At 38.9% G+C, this 26,147-nt stretch overlaps 5 protein-coding genes across 5 annotated transcripts; all 5 read left to right on the forward strand.

Annotated features, from left to right (window-relative positions):
- On the forward strand, positions 1-6,061 carry LOC125034508. The gene is made up of 6 exons (XM_047626342.1): positions 1-186; positions 438-525; positions 969-992; positions 1,306-1,446; positions 1,668-1,826; positions 5,955-6,061. The coding sequence occupies exons 1-6, from the start codon at positions 121-123 to the stop codon at positions 6,059-6,061; spliced, it is 585 nt and encodes a 194-aa protein (XP_047482298.1). The 5' UTR covers positions 1-120.
- LOC125034514 lies at positions 6,047-12,053 on the forward strand. Its single transcript, XM_047626355.1, has 6 exons — positions 6,047-6,182; positions 6,419-6,506; positions 6,961-6,984; positions 7,298-7,438; positions 7,658-7,816; positions 11,947-12,053. Exons 1-6 carry the CDS (start codon positions 6,117-6,119, stop codon positions 12,051-12,053), a joined length of 585 nt encoding a protein of 194 aa, XP_047482311.1. The 5' UTR covers positions 6,047-6,116.
- On the forward strand, positions 11,989-18,038 carry LOC125034518. The gene is made up of 6 exons (XM_047626367.1): positions 11,989-12,174; positions 12,409-12,496; positions 12,964-12,987; positions 13,301-13,441; positions 13,661-13,819; positions 17,932-18,038. The coding sequence occupies exons 1-6, from the start codon at positions 12,109-12,111 to the stop codon at positions 18,036-18,038; spliced, it is 585 nt and encodes a 194-aa protein (XP_047482323.1). The 5' UTR covers positions 11,989-12,108.
- On the forward strand, positions 18,024-23,976 carry LOC125034527. The gene is made up of 6 exons (XM_047626379.1): positions 18,024-18,159; positions 18,394-18,481; positions 18,945-18,968; positions 19,282-19,422; positions 19,644-19,802; positions 23,870-23,976. Exons 1-6 carry the CDS (start codon positions 18,094-18,096, stop codon positions 23,974-23,976), a joined length of 585 nt encoding a protein of 194 aa, XP_047482335.1. The 5' UTR covers positions 18,024-18,093.
- On the forward strand, positions 23,951-26,147 carry LOC125029585. Its single transcript, XM_047619565.1, has 5 exons — positions 23,951-24,097; positions 24,656-24,743; positions 25,148-25,171; positions 25,606-25,746; positions 25,966-26,147. Exons 1-5 carry the CDS (start codon positions 24,032-24,034, stop codon positions 26,130-26,132), a joined length of 486 nt encoding a protein of 161 aa, XP_047475521.1. The 5' UTR covers positions 23,951-24,031; the 3' UTR covers positions 26,133-26,147.

The raw sequence follows: 26,147 nt of genomic DNA on the forward strand, positions 1-26,147 counted from the left end.
CTTCTCCGCCTCCCCTGCACTCTACGGGAACTCCCCGCGTTGCACTACGAGCGTCGTCGTCCTGAGTCTCTGCTGCCTCTCTTTCTCTCTGTGTGGACGTGGAGCTCCTGAGGAAGCGTCATGAGGGTTTCTCTGCTGCTGATCTTCGCTCTCGCGGCTCTCGTGGCGGCCGCTGAGGCGATAAAAGTAAGGCCAAAGGGAACGGACAGGGAAAATTTCCTCGATTTTTTCTCTCTTCATTTGCTTCTCTCCTATGTCGCTATTTTTTTCTGTCTACATAGATATATACGAATATATACACATAAATGCGTATATAAACTTATATAATTTCATATATATAATTATATATTTATATATATATATATATATATATATGTCTGTTTCTTTGACTCTAACCCGTGCTGACGCCTTTGCTGACTCTCTCCTCTCCGCCTCAGTGCAAGGGCGAGTGCGTGTCCGCCGGCTCGTGTGAAGGGAAGCAGACGAAGGCCGAGTGCGACGGCGCCCAGGTCTGCTGCATCACCGGTAAGACTTCGCTCCGTTTCTCGGATGAGACTCGATAGATCAGAAAAAGAACACGGAGGAGCGCACGTGTTATAAGAAGGCCCACATTCCCTTCATGTAGTACCAAGCGCTGATCCTCGTCTGCAGACTCTCAGACACAAACGCGTACATGCCATCTCCCGCTCGTACGTGAACACACACACACACACACACACACATTGGTACAAGCCCTCTCGCACAAAAACGCAAACTGTAATTAGGCAGGTACACAGGGAAGGGGATGGATACAAAAAAATCCATAAGAAAATAGACAGAACTGATTATACTGAAGACACGCATATGCGGCACAACGCAAAGACGCATATGTGACGCATAATCTTTACCGGTACATTGACATTCTGTTTATATATACTGATGTCATCTGCTTCCAGTGTACTAATCTTATTCCTAATTCCGTTTTGCAGGAAACAATGTTGACATCAAAAGGAGTGAGTACTCTCCTTTAGTCCTTTTTTATTCTACCGCTTGTATTACACTTTGGAATGATACAAATGAAATAATTCATTTTGAGCTGTGAAGTTGATATCAACGCTCCATTATTATGTAATAATGTATTCGTATATGCGTTAGCCTTGCATATCAGATTTTCGTAATAATTTCATACATTCATCCACGCATCATAATAACTTCATTCACGAAGGTATGGATTCATACAACAACTGTTTGTATCTAACGCTTTTGTTTCCGAAAAACTGAAGTGTATGTACATAGGCTTCATTTGAGGGTTTCTGAATCCTACAGACTGCAAATCCACTCGCAAATGCGGCAAGCTCAACGGTGAATGCAGGAAAAAGAGCTGTCTCCCTGGAGAAGTCAAGTTCAAGAACAAGGGCAAGAAGGTCTTCTGTAAGGGCAAGAAGAAGTGCGTTTGCTGTGCCAGAAGTGAGTGTCTTGTTTCGTTCTTTTGATGTTCTCGTTATGATATTGGCGTTCTTGTGACTTGTTCCTGTCGGCTGATGATTTAGCTAATCACAAGATAAAAGTACGCACACGCTACGGTATCCATACAATGAACTGTGTATGTGTATATATATACACACACATATAGATAAGTAAATAGATAGAGAGATCTGCTAACATCACCACCGCACTCTTTCACTCAGCCTGCGAAAACAAGGGCTTGTGCAACCTTAAGGGCGGTTTCTGTCAGCCCATATCCATGCCTTGCGACGGCACGCTGGAGACTGGCAAACCCTACTGCAAGGCCAACAAGAAGCTGAAGGGAGGCAAAAAGAACAAGTGCGGATGCTGCATTCCAACAGGTAAGTGATGCTCTTCAGGAAATATTCCCGTTTTAGTGATCTTTCTTGTGCCCAGATTGCCTTTCCAGTTTTGTGGATCGGCTTTGCTACAAAATAAATTATTAAGTCAGTAGCATAATGGCACTTAATTTGTGCAAACAACTAGATTTTTGCAATACCAAGCACGTAATCAGAATTTGAGTGCGTTAATGTTCATATAGAGTTGGAGGGATAAGCTCAGTTCATCATCAAATCCATGCATTATGTTTTACAGGACAAACGTTTGGATGATAAAGATATATCATTCATTGTCATTTCCTTATTCATATTTCATTCGTGTGTATCCTGCAGTGTCAACGGTCCCCATCTGCCGCGAACCGTTCATTCGGCGATTAACCGCAATGGCATTTTCGAAAGGCATTTCCGTTACTATCGTCTGCCTTTTCACTAAACTGTGGCGATTTCGATTCGTTCGATTTTCAGTCGTTCTTTTCTTTTCTTAACTTGTGCATCTATGCTTTTTCCATGCATGCAAGGGGGTTTCTGCGTACCGCGCTTCTCCTATTTATGAACAAATCTGCTTCTGTTGGGCTTGTCTGCTCTTTCTTTAATATGAATAATTATATGTATTTTTCTTTTCAGATTCACTTATAACAATACACGTACTAAATGTGATTTTCTATTTATAGCGACGTGGCTGGAAGTCAGAAGAGAAATCGCGTTAAGAAGCATGTTAAATTTAATTAATAATTGTACCGATAAAAAGATATGTAAGAATAAAAAATCGGACAGAATACCTGCCTTTGATATACTTACCATTTGCTCGATCGTCCACCACCAGTTCTTAAGGGTGTCTAATAAATGCTCCATCGACTCTAAACCAAGTCATGAAAAGAAGGAAGAAAAGAAAAAGAAAGAAAGAAAGAAAAGAAAAAGAGAAAGAGAATAAATATATGAGCTTTTGGGTTGAAGTTCATTATTCTTTTACATTTCTCTTTGTGTGTTATGGTTAACGAATCCATTTAACTACTTCTGAACACGAGTAATAATATGTACTTAATGAAGCATTAGACATCGATTAACTAAACGATTTCAATATTATTAAACAAAACAAAAAAGGTCTACCTTACAAAATATAACATAATAAATAAGCGACGTAACATTCATTCAACCAAACTTATATCTAGCTAGCTAATCATTACATAGTCAGTCAACCAACCAATTGAACAGTTATCCAAGACGAGTGATAATATCTACGACGTTTGTAACATCGCGTAAGAATTTCAAGTAGTCGAAAAAGAAAGGCTCAGTCGAATTGTCAGCTGGCGAATTCACCCCAAAAGTCGTTTTAATCTTGATAGCGATAGTGCTAATACTATGTGAACCTTATCGTGGGCTAAGGCATCTCATCCACGCTTTACAGATGAGCGAAAGAAATTATTCTTATAAACCAGTAACAACTGTGGTAATGACACGCAATACATAATGACACGTTAAAAAGATTATATAAAAATACTTCAGTTTTATCATCAATACATAAAATGTAAAACTTTTACCATAGTAATGGTTATCACGTAGCGATGTTGATAGCTGGGATAATAATAAAAAAATAGATAAATAAATAAAAAGAATAAAAAAATAAATAAACCAGCCACAATATCAAATGACAATGTTATATTGCTCATATTACTGGGAACAGGAAAAATAACACGAGTAATCATATAAAGAGCACCTTGAACAAGAACGACTACATAAAAGGAGAACTTCGATATAAATGACACTAACCACAGAAACACCGAAAAACGTGAAGGACCATTGAGAAAACAGTAAACATGATTTGTAAGTGAACTGTCCATATACCTTCTCTCGCTCTGTTTCTGTTAGCCTAACTCACTCATTCCCTCTTTCTTTCTGTCTGTTTCTGTCTCTCTCTTCCTCCCTCCCTCTCTCACTCTTTGCTAGTCTACTAAAGAGTTTTAAACAATAGCACTATACTGTTTATTTTTGTAAAGTCTGTTACAAAATTTACTTCGCAATTTCAGTTTTATCCGAGAGAGCTGACAATAACCGTCGCAGTAAATTACTTTCGAAAATAGATAAGTTTTATTTGGCTTCACTTTGACTTTCGTGCTAAAAATAATCTAATTGGAATTACTAATTGGAAGCATCCCGATAAATATCAGAGTAAGTCACATTCAATTGTGATTTTCCAAGCAGTATATCTGAATTGATAATCACAAACGCAATTGCGGTCCTTAAATATGTTTACGGAGGTAGCCTAGCCAAACAATTCTTGTTCTTTGCAGATATAAAGCAGTGGAACATATGCCAGAGAACATAACATAACACACACACCGCACACACAGCCTTGGAAATTGGCCGGAAACAAGTTTCGTAAGAGTATGTATCGGATGTGTTGCCAGGTACTTAGGGCACTTTTTATGTAACTCGTAAACTTGCGCACATATACTCAAACGTGCTACACAAATACACACACATCTGTACTGTGTACACTAACGAGTAAGTCCACCTACGTTATCGCAATTGTAGTGAGCAATCAAGTGTTTGGTGGTTTACTGTCACTGTACTATGTAATATACTCCGTAAAGTTATCAGTTTTGGCGACGTGTCCTACCGAACTACGGGTCATTCCCATGTGAATCTGTCGTGTGTTGAGTGATCACTCAAGATATTAAAATGATCCCGTCACAATAAAAATGAGAAAAGATAAGAAAAAAAAATTAGCTGACTAAATAGGCAACATCAAAAGGACATCACATACAACTATTTCGCACAAAGCTTTCAAAAATAAAAAACACTGGTGGCTTACCGAGCTTGTGGTAAACTTCTGCCTAGAATACATTTTGCTTCAAATATTTGATAGTGTAAGATGAGTTTAAAGAAGGCTTAGAAATAAACAAAACAGAAAATGATAATAGAAACTTACCGGAATGGGCACATGAAATAGATAAACGATGGGAAAGTACTCAAAAGTACACCCGTACTACCCCTGAGTAGTCTGGGGCAGGGGCGAAGCGCACCGTACAGAAAAGCTCAATTGAACGCAGGGTTTATGTACTGATATATGATATCGCATGTTGTCGAAATTGTTCTTTTTATACAGTCTGATTCGGTTAACATCTCATTGTTTAGTTGTGTTAATATGTGAATGCCAAGTATAAAATATGTATTAGTTTCAAAATATAAAGAGTATGTACAAATGTACATAAACACGAACGAAACAGGGAAAAATGCATACGAAGCCAAACGAAAGTTATATATGATTATTTGTCAGTATCAATATGACAAGTTTTTCTATTCGTCGATTTTCATTGCTGTATCTAGCTACGAAATATAGTTTGAGGTAGGTTGAATGTCCTGAAATACCAGTTTACTTTATATTAGCGACAAACTTCACGCAAGGCAGATTATTTCAGAAATTAAAAACACAAAGAAAGCTTAAATGGATGCCTGAGTTATAATAAAACTGATATTATTATAAACGACGAACAGTCGAGTGGTCCAAGAATTGCAAGAAATTGTGCAATTAGTCAGGTAGACCAGAATTGGATGAGAAATCTAAGAGGCGTAGAACGGAAGAAATGAGAATGAATAAATGATAAATAATAATAATAGATATAAATAAATGGATAATGAATAAAAATATAAATAAATGAATAATATATAAATAATAAATGGATGAATGAATAAATAAGATTTGAGGAATAAGCTCCGGCCATTTAGCAGGAGCTACTTTATGGAAACCACATGACCTTTCGTAAAGATGGAAAGATCGAAGTCTCTTGACACCTCTCACGCCTCTTTTTTGCTTGCGTGCAAAAATATATGAAATACTCATTAAGGAAATTCGCAACCTGAACCCTTAGGGTAATTAAGGGTGTCCAGTAAGCATTAGAGTTACATAAGAGTAATTAGCATATAAGGGGAATTTATGTATACATGAAGTCCATAGTGGTTCATTTCAAGTGGGTCGACCTTCGGGAGTGAAGCAGGTGTGAAAGATGGGCATATGCGGGGGCGAAAGGGAGGTAGGCTCACGTTGGAATAGGGGCGTAACAGTGGGGAGGGGCGTTCGGTAGGAGGCCCCGGAGGCTAGTTAAATATCCGGCCAACCCGAACTGCCACCAGTGTTCCGAGAGCCTCCGCTCCGACAACAATCCCACTGCCTAGCTTCTCCGCCTCCCCTGCACTCTACGGGAACTCCCCGCGTTGCACTACGAGCGTCGTCGTCCTGAGACTCTACTGCTTCTCTTTCTCTCTGTGTGGACGTGGAGCTCCTGAGGAAGCGTCATGAGGGTTTCTCTGCTGCTGATCTTCGCTCTCGCGGCTCTCGTGGCGGCCGCTGAGGCGATAAAAGTAAGGCCAAAAGGAACGAACAGGGAAAATTTCCTCGATTTTTTCTCTCTTCATTTGCTTCTCTCCTATGTCGCCATTTTTTCTTTCTACATAGATATATACGAATATATACACATAAATGCGTATATAAACTTATATAATTACATATATATAATTATATATTTATATATATATGTCTGTTTCTTTGACTCTAACCCGTGCTGACGTCTTTGCTGACTCTCTCCTCTCCGCCTCAGTGCAAGGGCGAGTGCGTGTCCGCCGGCTCGTGTGAAGGGAAGCAGACGAAGGCCGAGTGCGACGGCGCCCAGGTCTGCTGTGTCACCGGTAAGGCTTCGCTCCGTTTCTGGGATGAGACTCGATAGATCAGAAAAAGAACACGGAGGAGCGCACGTGTTATAAGAAGGCCCACATTCCCTTCATGTAGTACCAAGCGCTGATCCTCGTCTGCAGACTCTCAGACACAAACGCGTACATGCCATCTCCCGCTCGTACGTGAACACACACACACACACACAACACACACACACACACATGGTACAAGCCCTCTCGCACAAAACACGCAAACTGTAATTAGGCAGGTACACAGGGAAGGGGATGGATACAAAAAATTCCATAAGAAAATAGACAGAACTGATTATACTGAAGACACGCATATGCGGCACAACGCAAAGACGCATATGTGACGCATAATCTTTACCGGTACATTGACATTCTGTTTATATAAACTGATGTCATCTGCTTACAGTGTATTAATCTTATTCCTAATTCCGTTTTGCAGGAAACAATGTTGACATCAAAAGGAGTGAGTACTCTCCTTTAGTCCTTTTTTATTCTACCGCTTGTATTACACTTTGGAATGATACAAATGAAATAATTCATTTTGAGCTGTGAAGTTGATATCAACGCTCCATTATTATGTAATAATGTATTCGTATATGCGTTAGCCTTGCATATCAGATTTTCGTAATAATTTCATACATTCATCCACGCATCATAATAACTTCATTCACGAAGGTATGGATTCATACAACAACTGTTTGTATCTAACGCTTTCGTTTCCGAAAAACTGAAGTGTATGTACATAGGCTTCATTTGAGGGTTTCTGAATCCTACAGACTGCAAATCCACTCGCAAATGCGGCAAGCTCAACGGTGAATGCAGGAAAAAGAGCTGTCTCCCTGGAGAAGTCAAGTTCAAGAACAAGGGCAAGAAGGTCTTCTGTAAGGGCAAGAAGAAGTGCGTTTGCTGTGCCAGAAGTGAGTGTCTTGTTTCGTTCCTTTGATGTTCTCGTTATGATATCGGTGTTCTTGTGACTTGTTCTTGCCAAGTGATGATTTAGCTAATCACAAGATAAAAGTACGCACACGCTACGGTATCCATACAATGAACTGTGTATGTGTATATATATACACACACATATATAAGTAAATAGATTGAGAGATCTGCTAACATCACCACCGCACTCTTTCACTCAGCCTGCGAAAACAAGGGCTTGTGCAACCTTAAGGGCGGTTTCTGTCAGCCCATATCCATGCCTTGCGACGGCACGCTGGAGACTGGCAAACCCTACTGCAAGGCCAACAAGAAGCTGAAGGGAGGCAAAAAGAACAAGTGCGGATGCTGCATTCCAACAGGTAAGTGATGCTCTTCAGGAAATATTCCCGTTATAGTGACCTTTCTTGGGCCCAGATTGCCTTTCCAGTTTTGTGGATCGGCTTTGCTACACCGTAAATTATTAAGTCAGTAGCATAATGGCACTTAATTTGTGTAAACTAGATTTTTGCAATACCAAGCACGTAATCAGAATTTGAGTGCGTTAATGTTCATATAGAGTTGGAGGGATAAGCTCAGTTCATCATCAAATCCATGCATTATGTTTTACAGGACAAACGTTTGGATGATAAAGATATATCATTCATTGTCATTTCCTTATTCATATTTCTTTCGTGTGTATCCTGCAGTGTCAACGGTCCCCATCTGCCGCGAACCGTTCATTCGGCGATTAACCGCAATTGCATTTTCGAAAGGCTTTTTCGTTACTATCGTCTGCCTTTTCACTAAAATGTGGCGATTTCGATTCGTTCAATTCTCAGTCGTTCTTTTCTTTTCTTAACTTGTGCATCTATGCTTTTTTCATGCATGCAAGGGGGTTTCTGCGTACCGTGCTTCTCCTATTTATGAACAAATCTGCTTCTGTTGGGCTTGTCTGCTCTTTCTTTAATATGAATAATTATATGTATTTTTCTTTTCAGATTCACTTATAACAATACACGTACTAAATGTGATTTTCTATTTATAGCGACGTGGCTGGAAGTCAGAAGAGAAATCGCGTTAAGAAGCATGTTAAATTTAATTAATAATTGTACCGATAAAAAGATATGTAAGAATAAAAAATCGGACAGAATACCTGCCTTTGATATACTTACCATTTGCTCGATCGTCCACCACCAGTTCTTAAGGGTGTCTAATAAATGCTTCATCGTCTCTAAACCAAGTCATGAAAAGAAGGAAGAAAAGAAAAAGAAAGAAAGAAAGAAAAGAAAAAGAGAAAGATAATAAATATATGAGCTTTTGGGTTGAAGTTCATTATTCTTTTACATTTCTCTTTGTGTGTTATGGTTAACGAATCCATTTAACTTCTTCTGAACAGGAGTAATAATATGTACTTAATGAAGCATTAGACATCGATTAACTAAACGATTTCACTATTATTAAACAAAACAAAAAAGGTCTACCTTACAAAATATTACATAATAAATAAGCGACGTAACATTCATTCAACCAAACTTATATCTAGCTAGCTAATCATTACATAGTCAGTCAACCAACCGATTGAACAGTTATCCAAGACGAGTGATAATATGTACGACGTTTGTAACATCGCGTAAGAATTTCAAGTAGTCGAAAAAGAAAGGCTCACTCGAATTGTCAGCTGGCGAATTCACCCCAAAAGTCGTTTTAATCTTGATAGCGATAGTGCTAATACTATGTGAACCTTATCGTGGGCTAAGGCATCTCATCCACGCTTTACAGATGAGCGAAAGAAATTATTCTTATAAACCAGTAACAACTGTGGTAATGACACGCAATACATAATGACACGTTAAAAAGATTATATAAAAATACTTCAGTTTTATCATCAATACATAAAATGGAAAACTTTTACCATAGTAATGGTTTTCACGTAGCAATGTTGATAGCTGGGATAATCATTTAAAAAAAAAAAAAAAAAAAAAAAAAAAAAAAAAAAAACGAAAATCAACCAGCCACATTATCAAATGACAATGTTATATTGCTCATATTACTGGGAACAGGACAAATAACACGAGTAATAATATAAAGAGCACCTTGAACAAGAACGACTACATATAAGGAGAACTGCGATATAAATGACACTAACAACAGAAACACCGAAAAAACGTGAAGGACCATTGAGAAAACAGTAAACATGATTTGTAAGTGAACTGTCCATATACCTTCTCTCGTTCTGTTTCTGTTAGCCTAACTCACTCATTCCCTCTTTCTTTCTGTCTGTTTCTGTCTCTCTCTTCCTCCCTCCCTCTCTCACTCTTTGATAGTCTACTAAAGAGTTTTAAACAATAGCACTATACTGTTTATTTTTGTAAAGTCTGTTACAAAATTTACTTCGCAATGTCAGTTTTATCAGAGAGAGCTGACAATAACCGTCGCAGTAAATTACTTTCGAAAATAGATAAGTTTTATTTGGCTTCACTTTGACTTTCGTGCTAAAAATAATCTATATGCATTACTAATTGGAAGCATCCCGATAAATATCAGAGTAAGTCACATTCAATTGTGATTTTCCAAGCACTATATCTGAATTGATAATCACAAACGCAATTGCTGTCCTTAAATATGTTTACGGAGGTAGCCTAGCCAAACAATTCTTGTTCTTTGCAGATATAAAGCAGTGGAACATATTCCAGAGAACATAACATAACACACACACCGCACACACAGCCTTGGAAATTGGCCGGAAACAAGTTTCGTAAGAGTATGTATCGGATGTGTTGCCAGGTACTTAGGGCACTTTTTATGTAACTCGTAAACTTGCGCACATATACTCAAACGTGCTACACAAATACACACACATCTGTACTGTGTACACTAACGAGTAAGTCCACCTACGTTATCGCAATTGTAGTGAGCAATCAAGTGTTTGGTGGTTTACTGTCACTGTACTATGTAATATACTCCGTAAAGTTATCAGTTTTGGCGACGTGTCCTACCGAACTACGGGTCATTCCCATGTGAATCTGTCGTGTGTTGAGTGATCACTCAAGATATTAAAATGATCCCGTCACAATAAAAATAGAGTAAAGATAAGAAAAAAAAAATTGGCTGACTAAATAGGCAACATCAAAAGGACATCACATACAACTATTTCGCACAAAGCTTTCAAAAATAAAAAACACTGGTGGCTTCCCGAGCTTGTGGTAAACGTCTGCCTAGAATGCATTTTGCTTCAAATGTTAGATAGTGTAAGATGAGTTTAAAGAAGGCTTAGAAATAATCAAAACAGAAAATGATAATAGAAACTTACCGGAATGGGCACATAAAATAGATAAACGATGGGAAAGTACTCAAAAGTACACCCGTACTACCCCTGAGTAGTCTGGGGCAGGGGCGAAGCGCACCGTGCAGAAAAGCTCAATTGAACGCAGGGTTTATGTACTGTTATATGATATCGCATGTTGTCGAAATTGTTCTTTTTATACAGTCTGATTCGGTTAACATCTCATTGTTTAGTTGTGTTAATATGTGAAGGTCAAGTATAGAATATGTATTAGTTTCAAAATATAAAGAGTATGTACAAATGTACATAAACACGAACGAAACAGGGAAAAATGCATACAAAGCCAAACGAAAGTTATATATGATTATTTGTCAGTATCAATATGACAAGTTTTCTATTCGTCATTTTCATTGCTGTATCTAGCTATGAAATATAGTTTGAGGTAGGTTGAATGTCCTTAAATACCGGTTAATTTATATAAGCGACAAACTTCACGCAAGGCAGATTACTTCAGAAATTAAAAACACAAAGAAAGCTTAAATGGATGCCTGAGTTATAATAAAACTGATATTATTATAAACGACGAACAGTCGAGTGGTCCAAGAATTGCAAGAAATTGTGCAATTAGTCAGGTAGACCAGAATTGGATGAGAAATCTAAGAGGCGTAGAACGGAAGAAATGAGAATGAATAAATGATAAATAATAATAATAGATATAAATAAATGGATAATGAATAAAAATATAAATAAATGAATAATATATAAATAATAAATGGATGAATGAATAAATAAGATTTGAGGAATAAGCTCCGGCCATTTAGCAGGAGCTACTTTATGGAAACCACATGACCTTTCGTAAAGATGGAAAGATCGAAGTCTCTTGACACCTCTCACGCCTCCTTTTGGCTTGCGTGCAAAAAAATATGAAATACTTATTAAGGAAATTCGCAACCTGAACACTTAGGGTAATGAATGGTGTCCAGTAAGCATTAGAGTTACATAAGAGTAATTAGTATATAAGGGGAATTTATGTATACATGAAGTCCATAGTGGTTTTATTTCAAGTAAGTCGACCTTCGGGAGTGAAGCAGGTGTGAAAGATGGGCATATGCGGGGGCGAAAGGGGGGCAGGCTCACGTTGGAATAGGGGCGTAACAGTGGGGAGGGGCGTTCGGTAGGAGGCCCCGGAGGCTAGTTAAATATCCGGCCAACCCGAACTGCCACCAGTGTTCCCAGAGCCTCCGCTCCGACAACAAACCTACTGCCTAGCTTCTCCGCCTCCCCTGCACTCTACGGGAACTCCCCGCGTTGCACTACGAGCGTCGTCGTCCTGAGTCTCTGCTGCCTCTCTTTCTCTCTGTGTGGACGTGGAGCTCCTGAGGAAGCGTCATGAGGGTTTCTCTGCTGCTGATCTTCGCTCTCGCGGCTCTCGTGGCGGCCGCTGAGGCGATAAAAGTAAGGCCAAAGGGAACGGACAGGGAAAATTTCCTCGATTTTTTCTCTCTTCATTTGCTTCTCTCCTATGTCGCTATTTTTTCTGTCTACATAGATATATACGAATATATACACATAAATGCGTATATAAACTTATATAATTACATATATATAATTATATATTTATATATATGTCTGTTTCTTTGACTCTAACCCGTGCTGACGCCTTTGCTGACTCTCTCCTCTCCACCTCAGTGCAAGGGCGAGTGCGTGTCCGCCGGCTCGTGTGAAGGGAAGCAGACGAAGGCCGAGTGCGACGGCGACCAGGTCTGCTGCGTCACCGGTAAGGCTTCGCTCCGTTTCTGGGATGAGGCTCGATAGATCAGAAAAATAACACGGAGGAGCGCACGTGTTATAAGAAGGCCCACATTCCCTTCATGTAGTACCAAGCGCTGATCCTCGTCTGCAGACTCTCAGACACAAACGCGTACATGCCATCTCCCGCTCGTACGTGAACACACATACACACACACACACACATACACACACACACACACACACACATTGGTACAAGCCCTCTCGCACAAACACGCAAACTGTAATTAGGCAGGTACACAGGGAAGGGGATGGATACAAAAAAATCCATAAGAAAATAGACAGAACTGATTATACTGAAGACACGCATATGCGGCACAACGCAAAGACGCATATGTGACGCATAATCTTTACCGGTACATTGACATTCTGTTTATATATACTGATGTCATCTGCTTACAGTGTACTAATCTTATTCCTAATTCCGTTTTGCAGGAAACAATGTTGACATCAAAAGGAGTGAGTACTCTCTTTTAGTTCTTTTTTATTCTACCGCTTGTATTACACTTTGGAATGATACAAATGAAATAATTCATTTTGAGCTGTGAAGTTGATATCAACGCTCCATCATTATGTAATAATGTATTCGTATATGCGCAAGCCTTGCATATCAGATTTTCGTAATAATTTCATACATTCATCCACGCATCATAATAACTTCATTCACGAAGGTATGGATTCATACAACAACTGTTTGTATCTAACGCTTTTGTTTCCGAAAAACTGAAGTGTATGTACATTGGCTTCATTTGAGGGTTTCTGAATCCTACAGACTGCAAATCCACTCGCAAATGCGGCAAGCTCAACGGTGAATGCAGGAAAAAGAGCTGTCTCCCTGGAGAAGTCAAGTTCAAGAACAAGGGCAAGAAGGTCTTCTGTAAGGGCAAGAAGAAGTGCGTTTGCTGTGCCAGAAGTGAGTGTCTTGTTTCGTTCTTTTGATGTTCTCGTTATGATATTGGCGTTCTTGTGACTTGTTCCTGTCGGCTGATGATTTAGCTAATCACAAGATAAAAGTACGCACACGCTACGGTATCCATACAATGAACTGTGTATGTGTATATATATACACACACATATATAAGTAAATAGATTGAGAGATCTGCTAACATCACCACCGCACTCTTTCACTCAGCCTGCGAAAACAAGGGCTTGTGCAACCTTAAGGGCGGTTTCTGTCAGCCCATATCCATGCCTTGCGACGGCACGCTGGAGACTGGCAAACCCTACTGCAAGGCCAACAAGAAGCTGAAGGGAGGCAAAAAGAACAAGTGCGGATGCTGCATTCCAACAGGTAAGTGATGCTCTTCAGGAAATATTCCCGTTATAGTGATCTTTCTTGTGCCCAGATTGCCTTTCCAGTTTTGTGGATCGGCTTTGCTACAACGTAAATTATTAAGTCAGTAGCATAATGGCACTTAATTTGTGCAAACAACTAGATTTTTGCAATACCAAGCACGTAATCAGAATTTGAGTGCGTTAATGTTCATATAGAGTTGGAGGGATAAGCTCAGTTCATCATCAAATCCATGCATTATGTTTTACAGGACAAACGTTTGGATGATAAAGATATATCATTCATTGTCATTTCCTTATTCATATTTCTTTCGTGTGTATCCTGCAGTGACAACGGTCCCCATCTGCCGCGAACCGTTCATTCGGCGATTAACCGCAATTGCATTTTCGAAAGGCTTTTCCGTTACTATCGTCTGCCTTTTCACTAAAATGTGGCGATTTCGATTCGTTCGATTTTCAGTCGTTCTTTTCTTTTCTTAACTTGTGCATCTATGCTTTTTCCATGCATGCAAGGGGGTTTCTGCGTACCGTGCTTCTCCTATTTATGAACAAATCTGCTTCTGTTGGGCTTGTCTGCTCTTTCTTTAATATGAATAATTATATGTATTTTTCTTTTCAGATTCACTTATAACAATACACGTACTAAATGTGATTTTCTATTTATAGCGACGTGGCTGGAAGTCAGAAGAGAAATCGCGTTAAGAAGCATGTTAAATTTAATTAATAATTGTACCGATAAAAAGATATGTAAGAATAAAAAATCGGACAGAATACCTGCCTTTGATATACTTACCATTTGCTCGATCGTCCACCACCAGTTCTTAAGGGTGTCTAATAAATGCTTCATCGACTCTAAACCAAGTCATGAAAAGAAGGAAGAAAAGAAAAAGAAAGAAAGAAAGAAAAGAAAAAGAGAAAGAGAATAAATATATGAGCTTTTGGGTTGAAGTTCATTATTCTTTTACATTTCTCTTTGTGTGTTATGGTTAACGAATCCATTTAACTTCTTCTGAACACGAGTAATAATATGTACTTAATGAAGCATTAGACATCGATTAACTAAACGATTTCACTATTATTAAACAAAACAAAAAAGGTCTACCTTACAAAATATTACATAATAAATAAGCGACGTAACATTCATTCAACCAAACTTATATCTAGCTAGCTAATCATTACATAGTCAGTCAACCAACCGATTGAACAGTTATCCAAGACGAGTGATAATATGTACGACGTTTGTAACATCGCGTAAGAATTTCAAGTAGTCGAAAAAGAAAGGCTCACTCGAATTGTCAGCTGGCGAATTCACCCCAAAAGTCGTTTTAATCTTGATAGCGATAGTGCTAATACTATGTGAACCTTATCTTTGGCTAAGGCATCTCATCCACGCTTTACAGATGAGCGAAAGAAATTATTCTTATAAACCAGTAACAACTGCGGTAATGACACGCAATACATAATGACACGTTAAACAAATGATATAAAAATACTTCAGTTTTATCATCAATACATAAAATGTAAAACTTTTACCATAGTAATGGTTTTCACGTAGCGATGTTGATAGCTGGGATAATCATTTAAAAAAAAAAAAACGAAAATCAACCAGCCACATTATCAAATGACAATGTTATATTGCTCATAGTACTGGGAACAGGAAAAATAACACGAGTAATAATATAAAGAGCACCTTGAACAAGAACGACTACATAAAAGGAGAACTGCGATATAAATGACACTAACAACAGAAACACCGAAAAAACGTGAAGGACCATTGAGAAAACAGTAAACATGATTTGTAAGTGAACTGTCCATATACCTTCTCTCGCTCTGTTTCTGTTAGCCTAACTCACTCATTCCCTCTTTCTTTCTGTCTGTTTCTGTCTCTCTCTTCCTCCCTCCCTCTCTCACTCTTTGCTAGTCTACTAAAGAGTTATAAACAATAGCACTATACAGTTTATTTTTATAAAGTCTGTTACAAAATTTACTTCGCAATTTCAGTTTTATCCGAGAGAGCTGACAATAACCGTCGCAGTAAATTACTTTCGAAAATAGATAAGTTTTATTTGGCTTCACTTTGACTTTCGTGCTAAAAATAATCTAATTGGAATTACTAATTGGAAGCATCCCGATAAATATCAGAGTAAGTCACATTCAATTGTGATTTTCCAAGCAGTATATCTGAATTGATAATCGCAAACGCAATTGCGGTCCTTAAATATGTTTACGGAGGTAGCCTAGCCAAACAATTCTTGTTCTTCGCAGATATAAAGCAGTGGAACATATGCCAGAGAACATAACATAACACACACACCGCACACACAGCCTTGGAAATTGGCCGGAAACAAGTTTCGTAAGAGTATGTATCGGATGTGTTGCCAGGTACTTAGGGCACTTTTTATGTAACTCGTAAACTTGCGCACATATACTCAAACGTGCTACACAAATACACACACATCTGTACTGTGTACACTAACGAGTAAGTCCACCTACGTTATCGCAATTGTAGTGAGCAATCAAGTGTTTGGTGGTTTACTGTCACTGTACTATGTAATATACTCCGTAAAGTTATCAGTTTTGGCGACGTGTCCTACCGAACTACGGGTCATTCCCATGTGAATCTGTCGTGTGTTGAGTGATCACTCAAGATATTAAAATGATCCCGTCACAATAAAAATAGAGTAAAGATAAGAAAAAAAAAATTGGCTGACTAAATAGGCAACATCAAAAGGACATCACATACAACTATTTCGCACAAAGCTTTCAAAAATAAAAAACACTGGTGGCTTACCGAGCTTGTGGTAAACTTCTGCCTAGAATACATTTTGCTTCAAATATTTGATAGTGTAAGATGAGTTTAAAGAAGGCTTAGAAATAAACAAAACAGAAAATGATAATAGAAACTTACCGGAATGGGCACATGAAATAGATAAACGATGGGAAAGTACTCAAAAGTACACCCGTACTACCCCTGAGTAGTCTGGGGCAGGGGCGAAGCGCACCGTACAGAAAAGCTCAATTGAACGCAGGGTTTATGTACTGTTATATGATATCGCATGTTGTCGAAATTGTTCTTTTTATACAGTCTGATTCGGTTAACATCTCATTGTTTAGTTGTGTTAATATGTGAATGCCAAGTATAAAATATGTATTAGTTTCAAAATATAAAGAGTATGTACAAATGTACATAAACACGAACGAAACAGGGAAAAATGCATACGAAGCCAAACGAAAGTTATATATGATTATTTGTCAGTATCAATATGACAAGTTTTTCTATTCGTCATTTTCATTGCTGTATCTAGCTAAGAAATATAGTTTGAGGTAGGTTGAATGTCCTGAAATACCGGTTTACTTTATATTAGCGACAAACTTCACGCAAGGCAGATTATTTCAGAAATTAAAAACACAAAGAAAGCTTAAATGGATGCCTGAGTTATAATAAAACTGATATTTTTATAAACGACGAACAGTCGAGTGGTCCAAGAATTGCAAGAAATTGTGCAATTAGTCAGGTAGACCAGAATTGGATGAGAAATCTAAGAGGCGTAGAACGGAAGAAATGAGAATGAATAAATGATAAATAATAATAATAGATATAAATAAATGGATAATGAATAAAAATATAAATAAATGAATAATATATAAATAATAAATGGATGAATGAATAAATAAGATTTGAGGAATAAGCTCCGGCCATTTAGCAGGAGCTACTTTATGGAAACCACATGACCTTTCGTAAAGATGGAAAGATCGAAGTCTCTTGACACCTCTCACGCCTCTTTTTTGCTTGCGTGCAAAAATATATGAAATACTCATTAAGGAAATTCGCAACCTGAACCCTTAGGGTAATTAAGGGTGTCCAGTAAGCATTAGAGTTACATAAGAGTAATTAGCATATAAGGGGAATTTATGTATACATGAAGTCCATAGTGGTTTCATTTCAAGTGGGTCGACCTTCGGGAGTGAAGCAGGTGTGAAAGATGGGCATATGCGGGGGCGAAAGGGGGGTAGGCTCACGTTGGAATAGGGGCGTAACAGTGGGGAGGGGCGTTCGGTAGGAGGCCCCGGAGGCTAGTTAAATATCCGGCCAACCCGAACTGCCACCAGTGTTCCGAGAGCCTCCGCTCCGACAACAATCCCACTGCCTAGCTTCTCCGCCTCCCCTGCACTCTACGGGAACTCCCCGCGTTGCACTACGAGCGTCGTCGTCCTGAGACTCTACTGCTTCTCTTTCTCTCTGTGTGGACGTGGAGCTCCTGAGGAAGCGTCATGAGGGTTTCTCTGCTGCTGATCTTCGCTCTCGCGGCTCTCGTGGCGGCCGCTGAGGCGATAAAAGTAAGGCCAAAAGGAACGAACAGGGAAAATTTCCTCGATTTTTTCTCTTTTCATTTGCTTCTCTCCTATGTCGCCATTTTTTCTTTCTACATAGATATATACGAATATATACACATAAATGCGTATATAAACTTATATAATTACATATATATAATTATATATTTATATATATGTCTGTTTCTTTGACTCTAACCCGTGCTGACGTCTTTGCTGACTCTCTCCTCTCCGCCTCAGTGCAAGGGCGAGTGCGTGTCCGCCGGCTCGTGTGAAGGGAAGCAGACGAAGGCCGAGTGCGACGGCGCCCAGGTCTGCTGTGTCACCGGTAAGGCTTCGCTCCGTTTCTGGGATGAGGCTCGATAGATCAGAAAAATAACACGGAGGAGCGCACGTGTTATAAGAAGGCCCACATTCCCTTCATGTAGTACCAAGCGCTGATCCTCGATTGCAGACTCTCAGACACAAACGCGTACATGCCATCTCCCGCTCGTACGTGAACACACACACACACACACAAACACACACACACACACACACACACATTGGTACAAGCCCTCTCGCACAAACACGCAAACTGTAATTAGGCAGGTACACAGGGAAGGGGATGGATACAAAAAAATCCATAAGAAAATAGACAGAACTGATTATACTGAAGACACGCATATGCGGCACAACGCAAAGACGCATATGTGACGCATAATCTTTACCGGTACATTGACAATATGTTTATATAAACTGATGTCATCTGCTTACAGTGTATTAATCTTATTCCTAATTCCGTTTTGCAGGAAACAATGTTGACATCAAAAGGAGTGAGTACTCTCCTTTAGTCCTTTTTTATTCTACCGCTTGTATTACACTTTGGAATGATACAAATGAAATAATTCATTTTGAGCTGTGAAGTTGATATCAACGCTCCATTATTATGTAATAATGTATTCGTATATGCGCAAGCCTTGCATATCAGATTTTCGTAATAATTTCATACATTCATCCACGCATCATAATAACTTCCTTCACGAAGGTATGGATTCATACAACAACTGTTTGTATCTAACGCTTTTGTTTCCGAAAAACTGAAGTGTATGTACATAGGCTTCATTTGAGGGTTTCTGAATCCTACAGACTGCAAATCCACTCGCAAATGCGGCAAGCTCAACGGTGAATGCAGGAAAAAGAGCTGTCTCCCTGGAGAAGTCAAGTTCAAGAACAAGGGCAAGAAGGTCTTCTGTAAGGGCAAGAAGAAGTGCGTTTGCTGTGCCAGAAGTGAGTGTCTTGTTTCGTTCTTTTGATGTTCTCGTTATGATATTGGCGTTCTTGTGACTTGTTCCTGTCGGCTGATGATTTAGCTAATCACAAGATAAAAGTACGCACACGCTACGGTATCCATACAATGAACTGTGTATGTGTGTATATATACACACACATATAGATAAGTAAATAGATTGAGAGATCTGCTAACATCACCACCGCACTCTTTCACTCAGCCTGCGAAAACAAGGGCTTGTGCAACCTTAAGGGCGGTTTCTGTCAGCCCATATCCATGCCTTGCGACGGCACGCTGGAGACTGGCAAACCCTACTGCAAGGCCAACAAGAAGCTGAAGGGAGGCAAAAAGAACAAGTGCGGATGCTGCATTCCAACAGGTAAGTGATGCTCTTCAGGAAATATTCCCGTTTTAGTGACCTTTCTTGTGCCCAGATTGCCTTTCCAGTTTTGTGGATCGGCTTTGCACTTAATTTGTGCAAACAACTAGATTTTTGCAATACCAAGCACGTAATCAGAATTTGAGTGCGTTAATGTTCATATAGAGTTGGAGGGATAAGCTCAGTTCATCATCAAATCCATGCATTATGTTTTACAGGACAAACGTTTGGATGATAAAGATATATCATTCATTGTCATTTCCTTATTCATATTTCTTTCGTGTGTATCCTGCAGTGTCAACGGTCCCCATCTGCCGCGAACCGTTCATTCGGCGATTAACCGCAATGGCATTTTCGAAAGGCATTTCCGTTACTATCGTCTGCCTTTTCACTAAAATGTGGCGATTTCGATTCGTTCGATTTTCAGTCGTTCTTTTCTTTTCTTAACTTGTGCATCTATACTTTTTCCATGCATGCAAGGGGGTTTCTGCGTACCGTGCTTCTCCTATTTATGAACCAATCTGCTTCTGTTGGACTTGTCTGCTCTTTCCTTTAATATGAATAATTATATGTATTTTTCTTTTCAGATTCATTTATAACAATACACGTACTAAATGTGATTTTCTATTTATAGCGACGTGGCTGGAAGTCAGAAGAGAAATCGCGTTAAGAAGCATGTTAAATTTAATTAATAATTGTACCGATAAAAAGATATGTAAGAATAAAAAATCGGACAGAATACCTGCCTTTGATATACTTACCATTTGCTCGATCGACCACCACCAGTTCTTAAGGGTGTCTAATAAATGCTTCATCGACTCTAAACCAAGTCATGAAAAGAAGGAAGAAAAGAAAAAGAAAGAAAGAAAGAAAAGAAAAAGAGAAAGAGAATAAATATATGAGCTTTTGGGTTGAAGTTCATTATTCTTTTACATTTCTCTTTGTGTGTTATGGTTAACGAATCCATTTAACTTCTTCTGAACACGAGTAATAATATGTACTTAATGAAGCATTAGACATCGATTAACTAAACGATTTCACTATTATTAAACAAAACAAAAAAGGTCTACCTTACACAATATTACATAATAAATAAGCGACGTAACATTCATTCAACCAAACTTATATCTAGCTAGCTAATCATTACATAGTCAGTCAACCAACCAATTGAACAGTTATCCAAGACGAGTGATAATATCTACGACGTTTGTAACATCGCGTAAGAATTTCAAGTAGTCGAAAAAGAAAGGCTCACTCGAATTGGCAGCTGGCGAATTCACCCCAAAAGTCGTTTTAATCTTGATAGCGATAGTGCTAATACTATGTGAACCTTATCGTGGGCTAAGGCATCTCATCCACGCTTTACAGATGAGCGAAAGAAATTATTCTTATAAACCAGTAACAACTGTGGTAATGACACGCAATACATAATGACACGTTAAAAAGATTATATAAAAATACTTCAGTTTTATCATCAATACATAAAATGTAAAACTTTTACCATAGTAATGGTTATCACGTAGCGATGTTGATAGCTGGGATAATAATAAAAAAATAAATAAATAAATAAAAAATAAAAAAATCAAATGACAATGTTATATTGCTCATAGTACCGGGAACAGGAAAAATAACACGAGTAATCATATAAAGAGCACCTTGAACAAGAACGACTACATAAAAGGAGAACTTCGACATAAATGACACTAACCACAGAAACACCGAAAAAACGTGAAGGACCATTGAGAAAACCGTAAACATGATTTGTAAGTGAACTGTCCATATACCTTCGCTCGCTCTGTTTCTGTTAGCCTAACTCACTCATTCCCTCTTTCTTTCTGTCTGTCTCTGTCTCTCTCTTCCTCCCTCCCTCTCTCACTCTTTGCTAGTCTACTAAAGAGTTTTAAACAATAGCACTATACTGTTTATTTTTGGAAAGTCTGTTACAAAATTTACTTCGCAATTTCAGTTTTATCCGAGAGAGCTGACAATAACCGTCGCAGTAAATTACTTTCGAAAATAGATAAGTTTTATTTGGCTTCACTTTGACTTTCGTGCTAAAAATAATCTATATGCATTACTAATTGGAAGCATCCCGATAAATATCAGAGTAAGTCACATTCAATTGTGATTTTCCAAGCAGTATATCTGAATTGATAATCACAAACGCAATTGCTGTCCTTAAATATGTTTACGGAGGTAGCCTAGCCAAACAATTCTTGTTCTTCGCAGATATAAAGTAGTGGAACATATTCCAGAGAACATAACATAACACACACACCGCACACACAGCCTTGGAAATTGGCCGGAAACAAGTTTCGTAAGAGTATGTATCGGATGTGTTGCCAGGTACTTAGGGCACTTTTTATGTAACTCGTAAACTTGCGCACATATACTCAAACGTGCTACACAAATACACACACATCTGTACTGTGTACACTAACGAGTAAGTCCACCTACGTTATCGCAATTGTAGTGAGCAATCAAGTGTTTGGTGGTTTACTGTCACTGTACTATGTAATATACTCCGTAAAGTTATCAGTTTTGGCGACGTGTCCTACCGAACTACGGGTCATTCCCATGTGAATCTGTCGTGTGTTGAGTGATCACTCAAGATATTAAAATGATCCCGTCACAATAAAAATAGAGTAAAGATAAGAAAAAAATTGGCTGACTAAATAGGCAACATCAAAAGAACATCACATACAACTATTTCGCACAAAGCTTTCAAAAATAAAAAACACTGGTGGCTTCCCGAGCTTGTGGTAAACTTCTGCATAGAATGCATTTTGCTTCAAATGTTAGATAGTGTAAGATGAGTTTAAAGAAGGCTTAGAAATAATCAAAACAGAAAATGATAATAGAAACTTACCGGAATGGGCACATAAAATAGATAAACGATGGGAAAGTACTCAAAAGTACACCCGTACTACCCCTGAGTAGTCTGGGGCAGGGGCGAAGCGCACCGTGCAGAATAGCTCAATTGAACGCAGGGTTTATGTACTGTTATATATCGCATGTTGTCGAAATTGTTCTTTTTATACAGTCTGATTCGGTTAACATCTCATTGTTTAGTTGTGGTAATATGTGAAGGTCAAGTATAAAATATGTATTAGTTTCAAAATATAAAGAGTATGTACAAATGTATATAAACACGAACGAAACAGGGAAAATGCATACAAAGCCAAACGAAAGTTATATATGATTATTTGTCAGTATTAATATGACAAGTTTTTCTATTCGCGATTTTCATTGCTGTATCTAGCTACGGAATATAGTTTGAGGTAGGTTGAATATCCTTAAATACCGGTTTACTTTATATTAGCGACAAACTTCACGCAAGGCAGATTATTTCAGAAATTAAAAACACAAAGAAAGCTTAAATGGATGCCTGAGTTATAATAAAATTGATATTATTATAAACGACGAACAGTCGAGTGGTCCAAGAATTGCAAGAAATTGTGCAATTAGTCAGGTAGACCAGAATTGGATGAGAAATCTAAGAGGCGTAGAACGGAAGAAATGAGAATGAATAAATGATAAATAATAATAATAGATATAAATAAATGGATAATGAATAAAAATATAAATAAATTAATAATATATAAATAATAAATGGATGAATGAATAAATAAGATTTGAGGAATAAGCTCCGGCCATTTAGCAGGAGCTACTTTATGGAAACCACATGACCTTTCGTAAAGATGGAAAGATCGAAGTCTCTTGACACCTCTCACGCCTCCTTTTGGCTTGCGTGCAAAAAAATATGAAATACTTATTAAGGAAATTCGCAACCTGAACACTTAGGGTAATGAATGGTGTCCAGTAAGCATTAGAGTTACATAAGAGTAATTAGCATATAAGGGGAATTTATGTATGCATGAAGTCCATAGTGGTTTTATTTCAAGTGGGTCGACCTTCGGGAGTGAAGCAGGTGTGAAAGATGGGCATATGCGGGGGCGAAAGGGGGGCAGGCTCACGTTGGAATAGGGGGGTAACAGTGGGGAGGGGCGTTCGGTAGGAGGCCCCGGAGGCTAGTTAAATATCCGGCCAACCCGAACTGCCACCAGTGTTCCCAGAGCCTCCGCTCCGACAACAATCCCACTGCCTAGCTTCTCCGCCTCCCCTGCACTCTACGGGAACTCCCCGCGTTGCACTACGAGCGTCGTCGTCCTGAGTCTCTGCTGCCTCTTTTTCTCTCTGTGTGGACGTGGAGCTCCTGAGGAAGCGTCATGAGGGTTTCTCTGCTGCTGATCTTCGCTCTCGCGGCTCTCGTGGCGGCCGCTGAGGCGAAAAAAGTAAGGCCAAAGGGAACGGACAAGGAAAATTTCCTCGATTTTTTCTCTTCATTCGCTTCTCTCCTATGTCGCAATTTTTTCTATCTACATATTCAATTCCTATCTAATTTTTATCACTATTATTATCCAATGCTTTGCCTATTTAATCAGCCTCATTCAATAAAGATCATAAACTCTCACAAATGACATTTACTTTGAATCCAGAGAACATTGTTTCTCAGTCGCAGAATATTTTCGTTTAAATTTATTCATGTTCTTGTTTTCTTTATTTTATTTTTGCTCTCTCTCTCTATATATATTTATATTTACATATATATGTATGTATGAATGTCAACCCATATATATACATATATATACATATATGTGTGTATATATATGCATATAATTATATATGTATATATACATATATTTTCTGACTCTGCCATTCCCATTTTCTCCTGTTCTGGCTCTGTGCACTTATGACTTATTTCCCCGCTAACTGTCTCCCGTACCGATCCTCCCCGCGCTGACTCCCTTGCTTTGCTGACGCCTTTGCTGACTCTCTCCTCTCCGCCTCAGTGCAAGGGCGAGTGCGTGTCCGCCGGCTCGTGTGAAGGGAAGCAGACGAAGGCCGAGTGCGACGGCGCCCAGGTCTGCTGCATCACCGGTAAGACTTCGCTCCGTTTCTCGGATGAGACTCGATAGATCAGAAAAAGAACACGGAGGAGCGCACGTGTTATAAGAAGGCCCACATTCCCTTCATGTAGTACCAAGCGCTGATCCTCGTCTGCAGACTCTCAGACACAAACGCGTACATGCCATCTCCCGCTCGTACGTGAACACACACACACACACACACATTGGTACAAGCTCTCTCGCACAAACACGCAAACTGACAGGTACACATAAGAAAATAGACAGAACTGATTATACTGAAGACACGCATATGCGGCACAACGCAAAGACGCATATGTGACGCATAATCTTTACCGGTACATTGACATTCTGTTTATATATACTGATGTCATCTGCTTACAGTGTACTAATCTTATTCCTAATTCCGTTTTGCAGGAAACAATGTTGACATCAAAAGGAGTGAGTACTCTCTTTTAGTCCTTTTTTATTCTACCGCTAGTATTATACACCCCACACGCGTCTATGAAATCTTCTATAGTACTAACGACATTGCGCATCGTATTCGTGCGCCTTGCATAACTATTTTTTGTAACTTCTTGTCGAGAAAGTTATAGCTAAATTTTGGTATTTTCACCAAAAAAGTCGAAGAATGATACAAATGAAATAATTCATTTTGAGCTGTGAAGTTGATATCAACGCTCCATTATTATGTAATAATGTATTCGTATATGAGATTTTCGTAATCATTTCATACATTCATCCACGCATCATAATAACTTCATTCACGAAGGTATGGATTCATACAACAACTGTTTGTATCTAACGCTTTTGTTTCCGAAAAAAACTGAAGTGTATGTACATAGGCCTCATTTGAGGGTTTCTGAATCCTACAGACTGCAAATCCACTCGCAAATGCGGCAAGCTCAACGGTGAATGCAGGAAAAAGAGCTGTCTCCCTGGAGAAGTCAAGTTCAAGAACAAGGGCAAGAAGGTCTTCTGTAAGGGCAAGAAGAAGTGCGTTTGCTGTGCCAGAAGTGAGTGTCTTGTTTCGTTCCTTTGATGTTCTCGTTATGATATTGGTGTTCTTGTGACTTGTTCTTGCCGGGTGATGATTTAGCTAATCACAAGATAAAAGTACGCACACGCTACGGTATCCATACAATGAACTGTGTATGTGTGTATATATACACACACATATAGATAAGTAAATAGATAGAGAGATCTCCTAACATCACCACCGCACTTTCACTCAGCCTGCGAAAACAAGGGCTTGTGCAACCTTAAGGGCGGTTTCTGTCAGCCCATATCCATGCCTTGCGACGGCACGCTGGAGACTGGCAAACCCTACTGCAAGGCCAACAAGAAGCTGAAGGGAGGCAAAAAGAACAAGTGCGGATGCTGCATTCCAACAGGTAAGTGATGCTCTTCAGGAAAT

Source organism: Penaeus chinensis, chromosome 2 (assembly GCF_019202785.1).
Source record: "Penaeus chinensis breed Huanghai No. 1 chromosome 2, ASM1920278v2, whole genome shotgun sequence".
Taxonomy (NCBI): domain Eukaryota; kingdom Metazoa; phylum Arthropoda; class Malacostraca; order Decapoda; family Penaeidae; genus Penaeus; species Penaeus chinensis.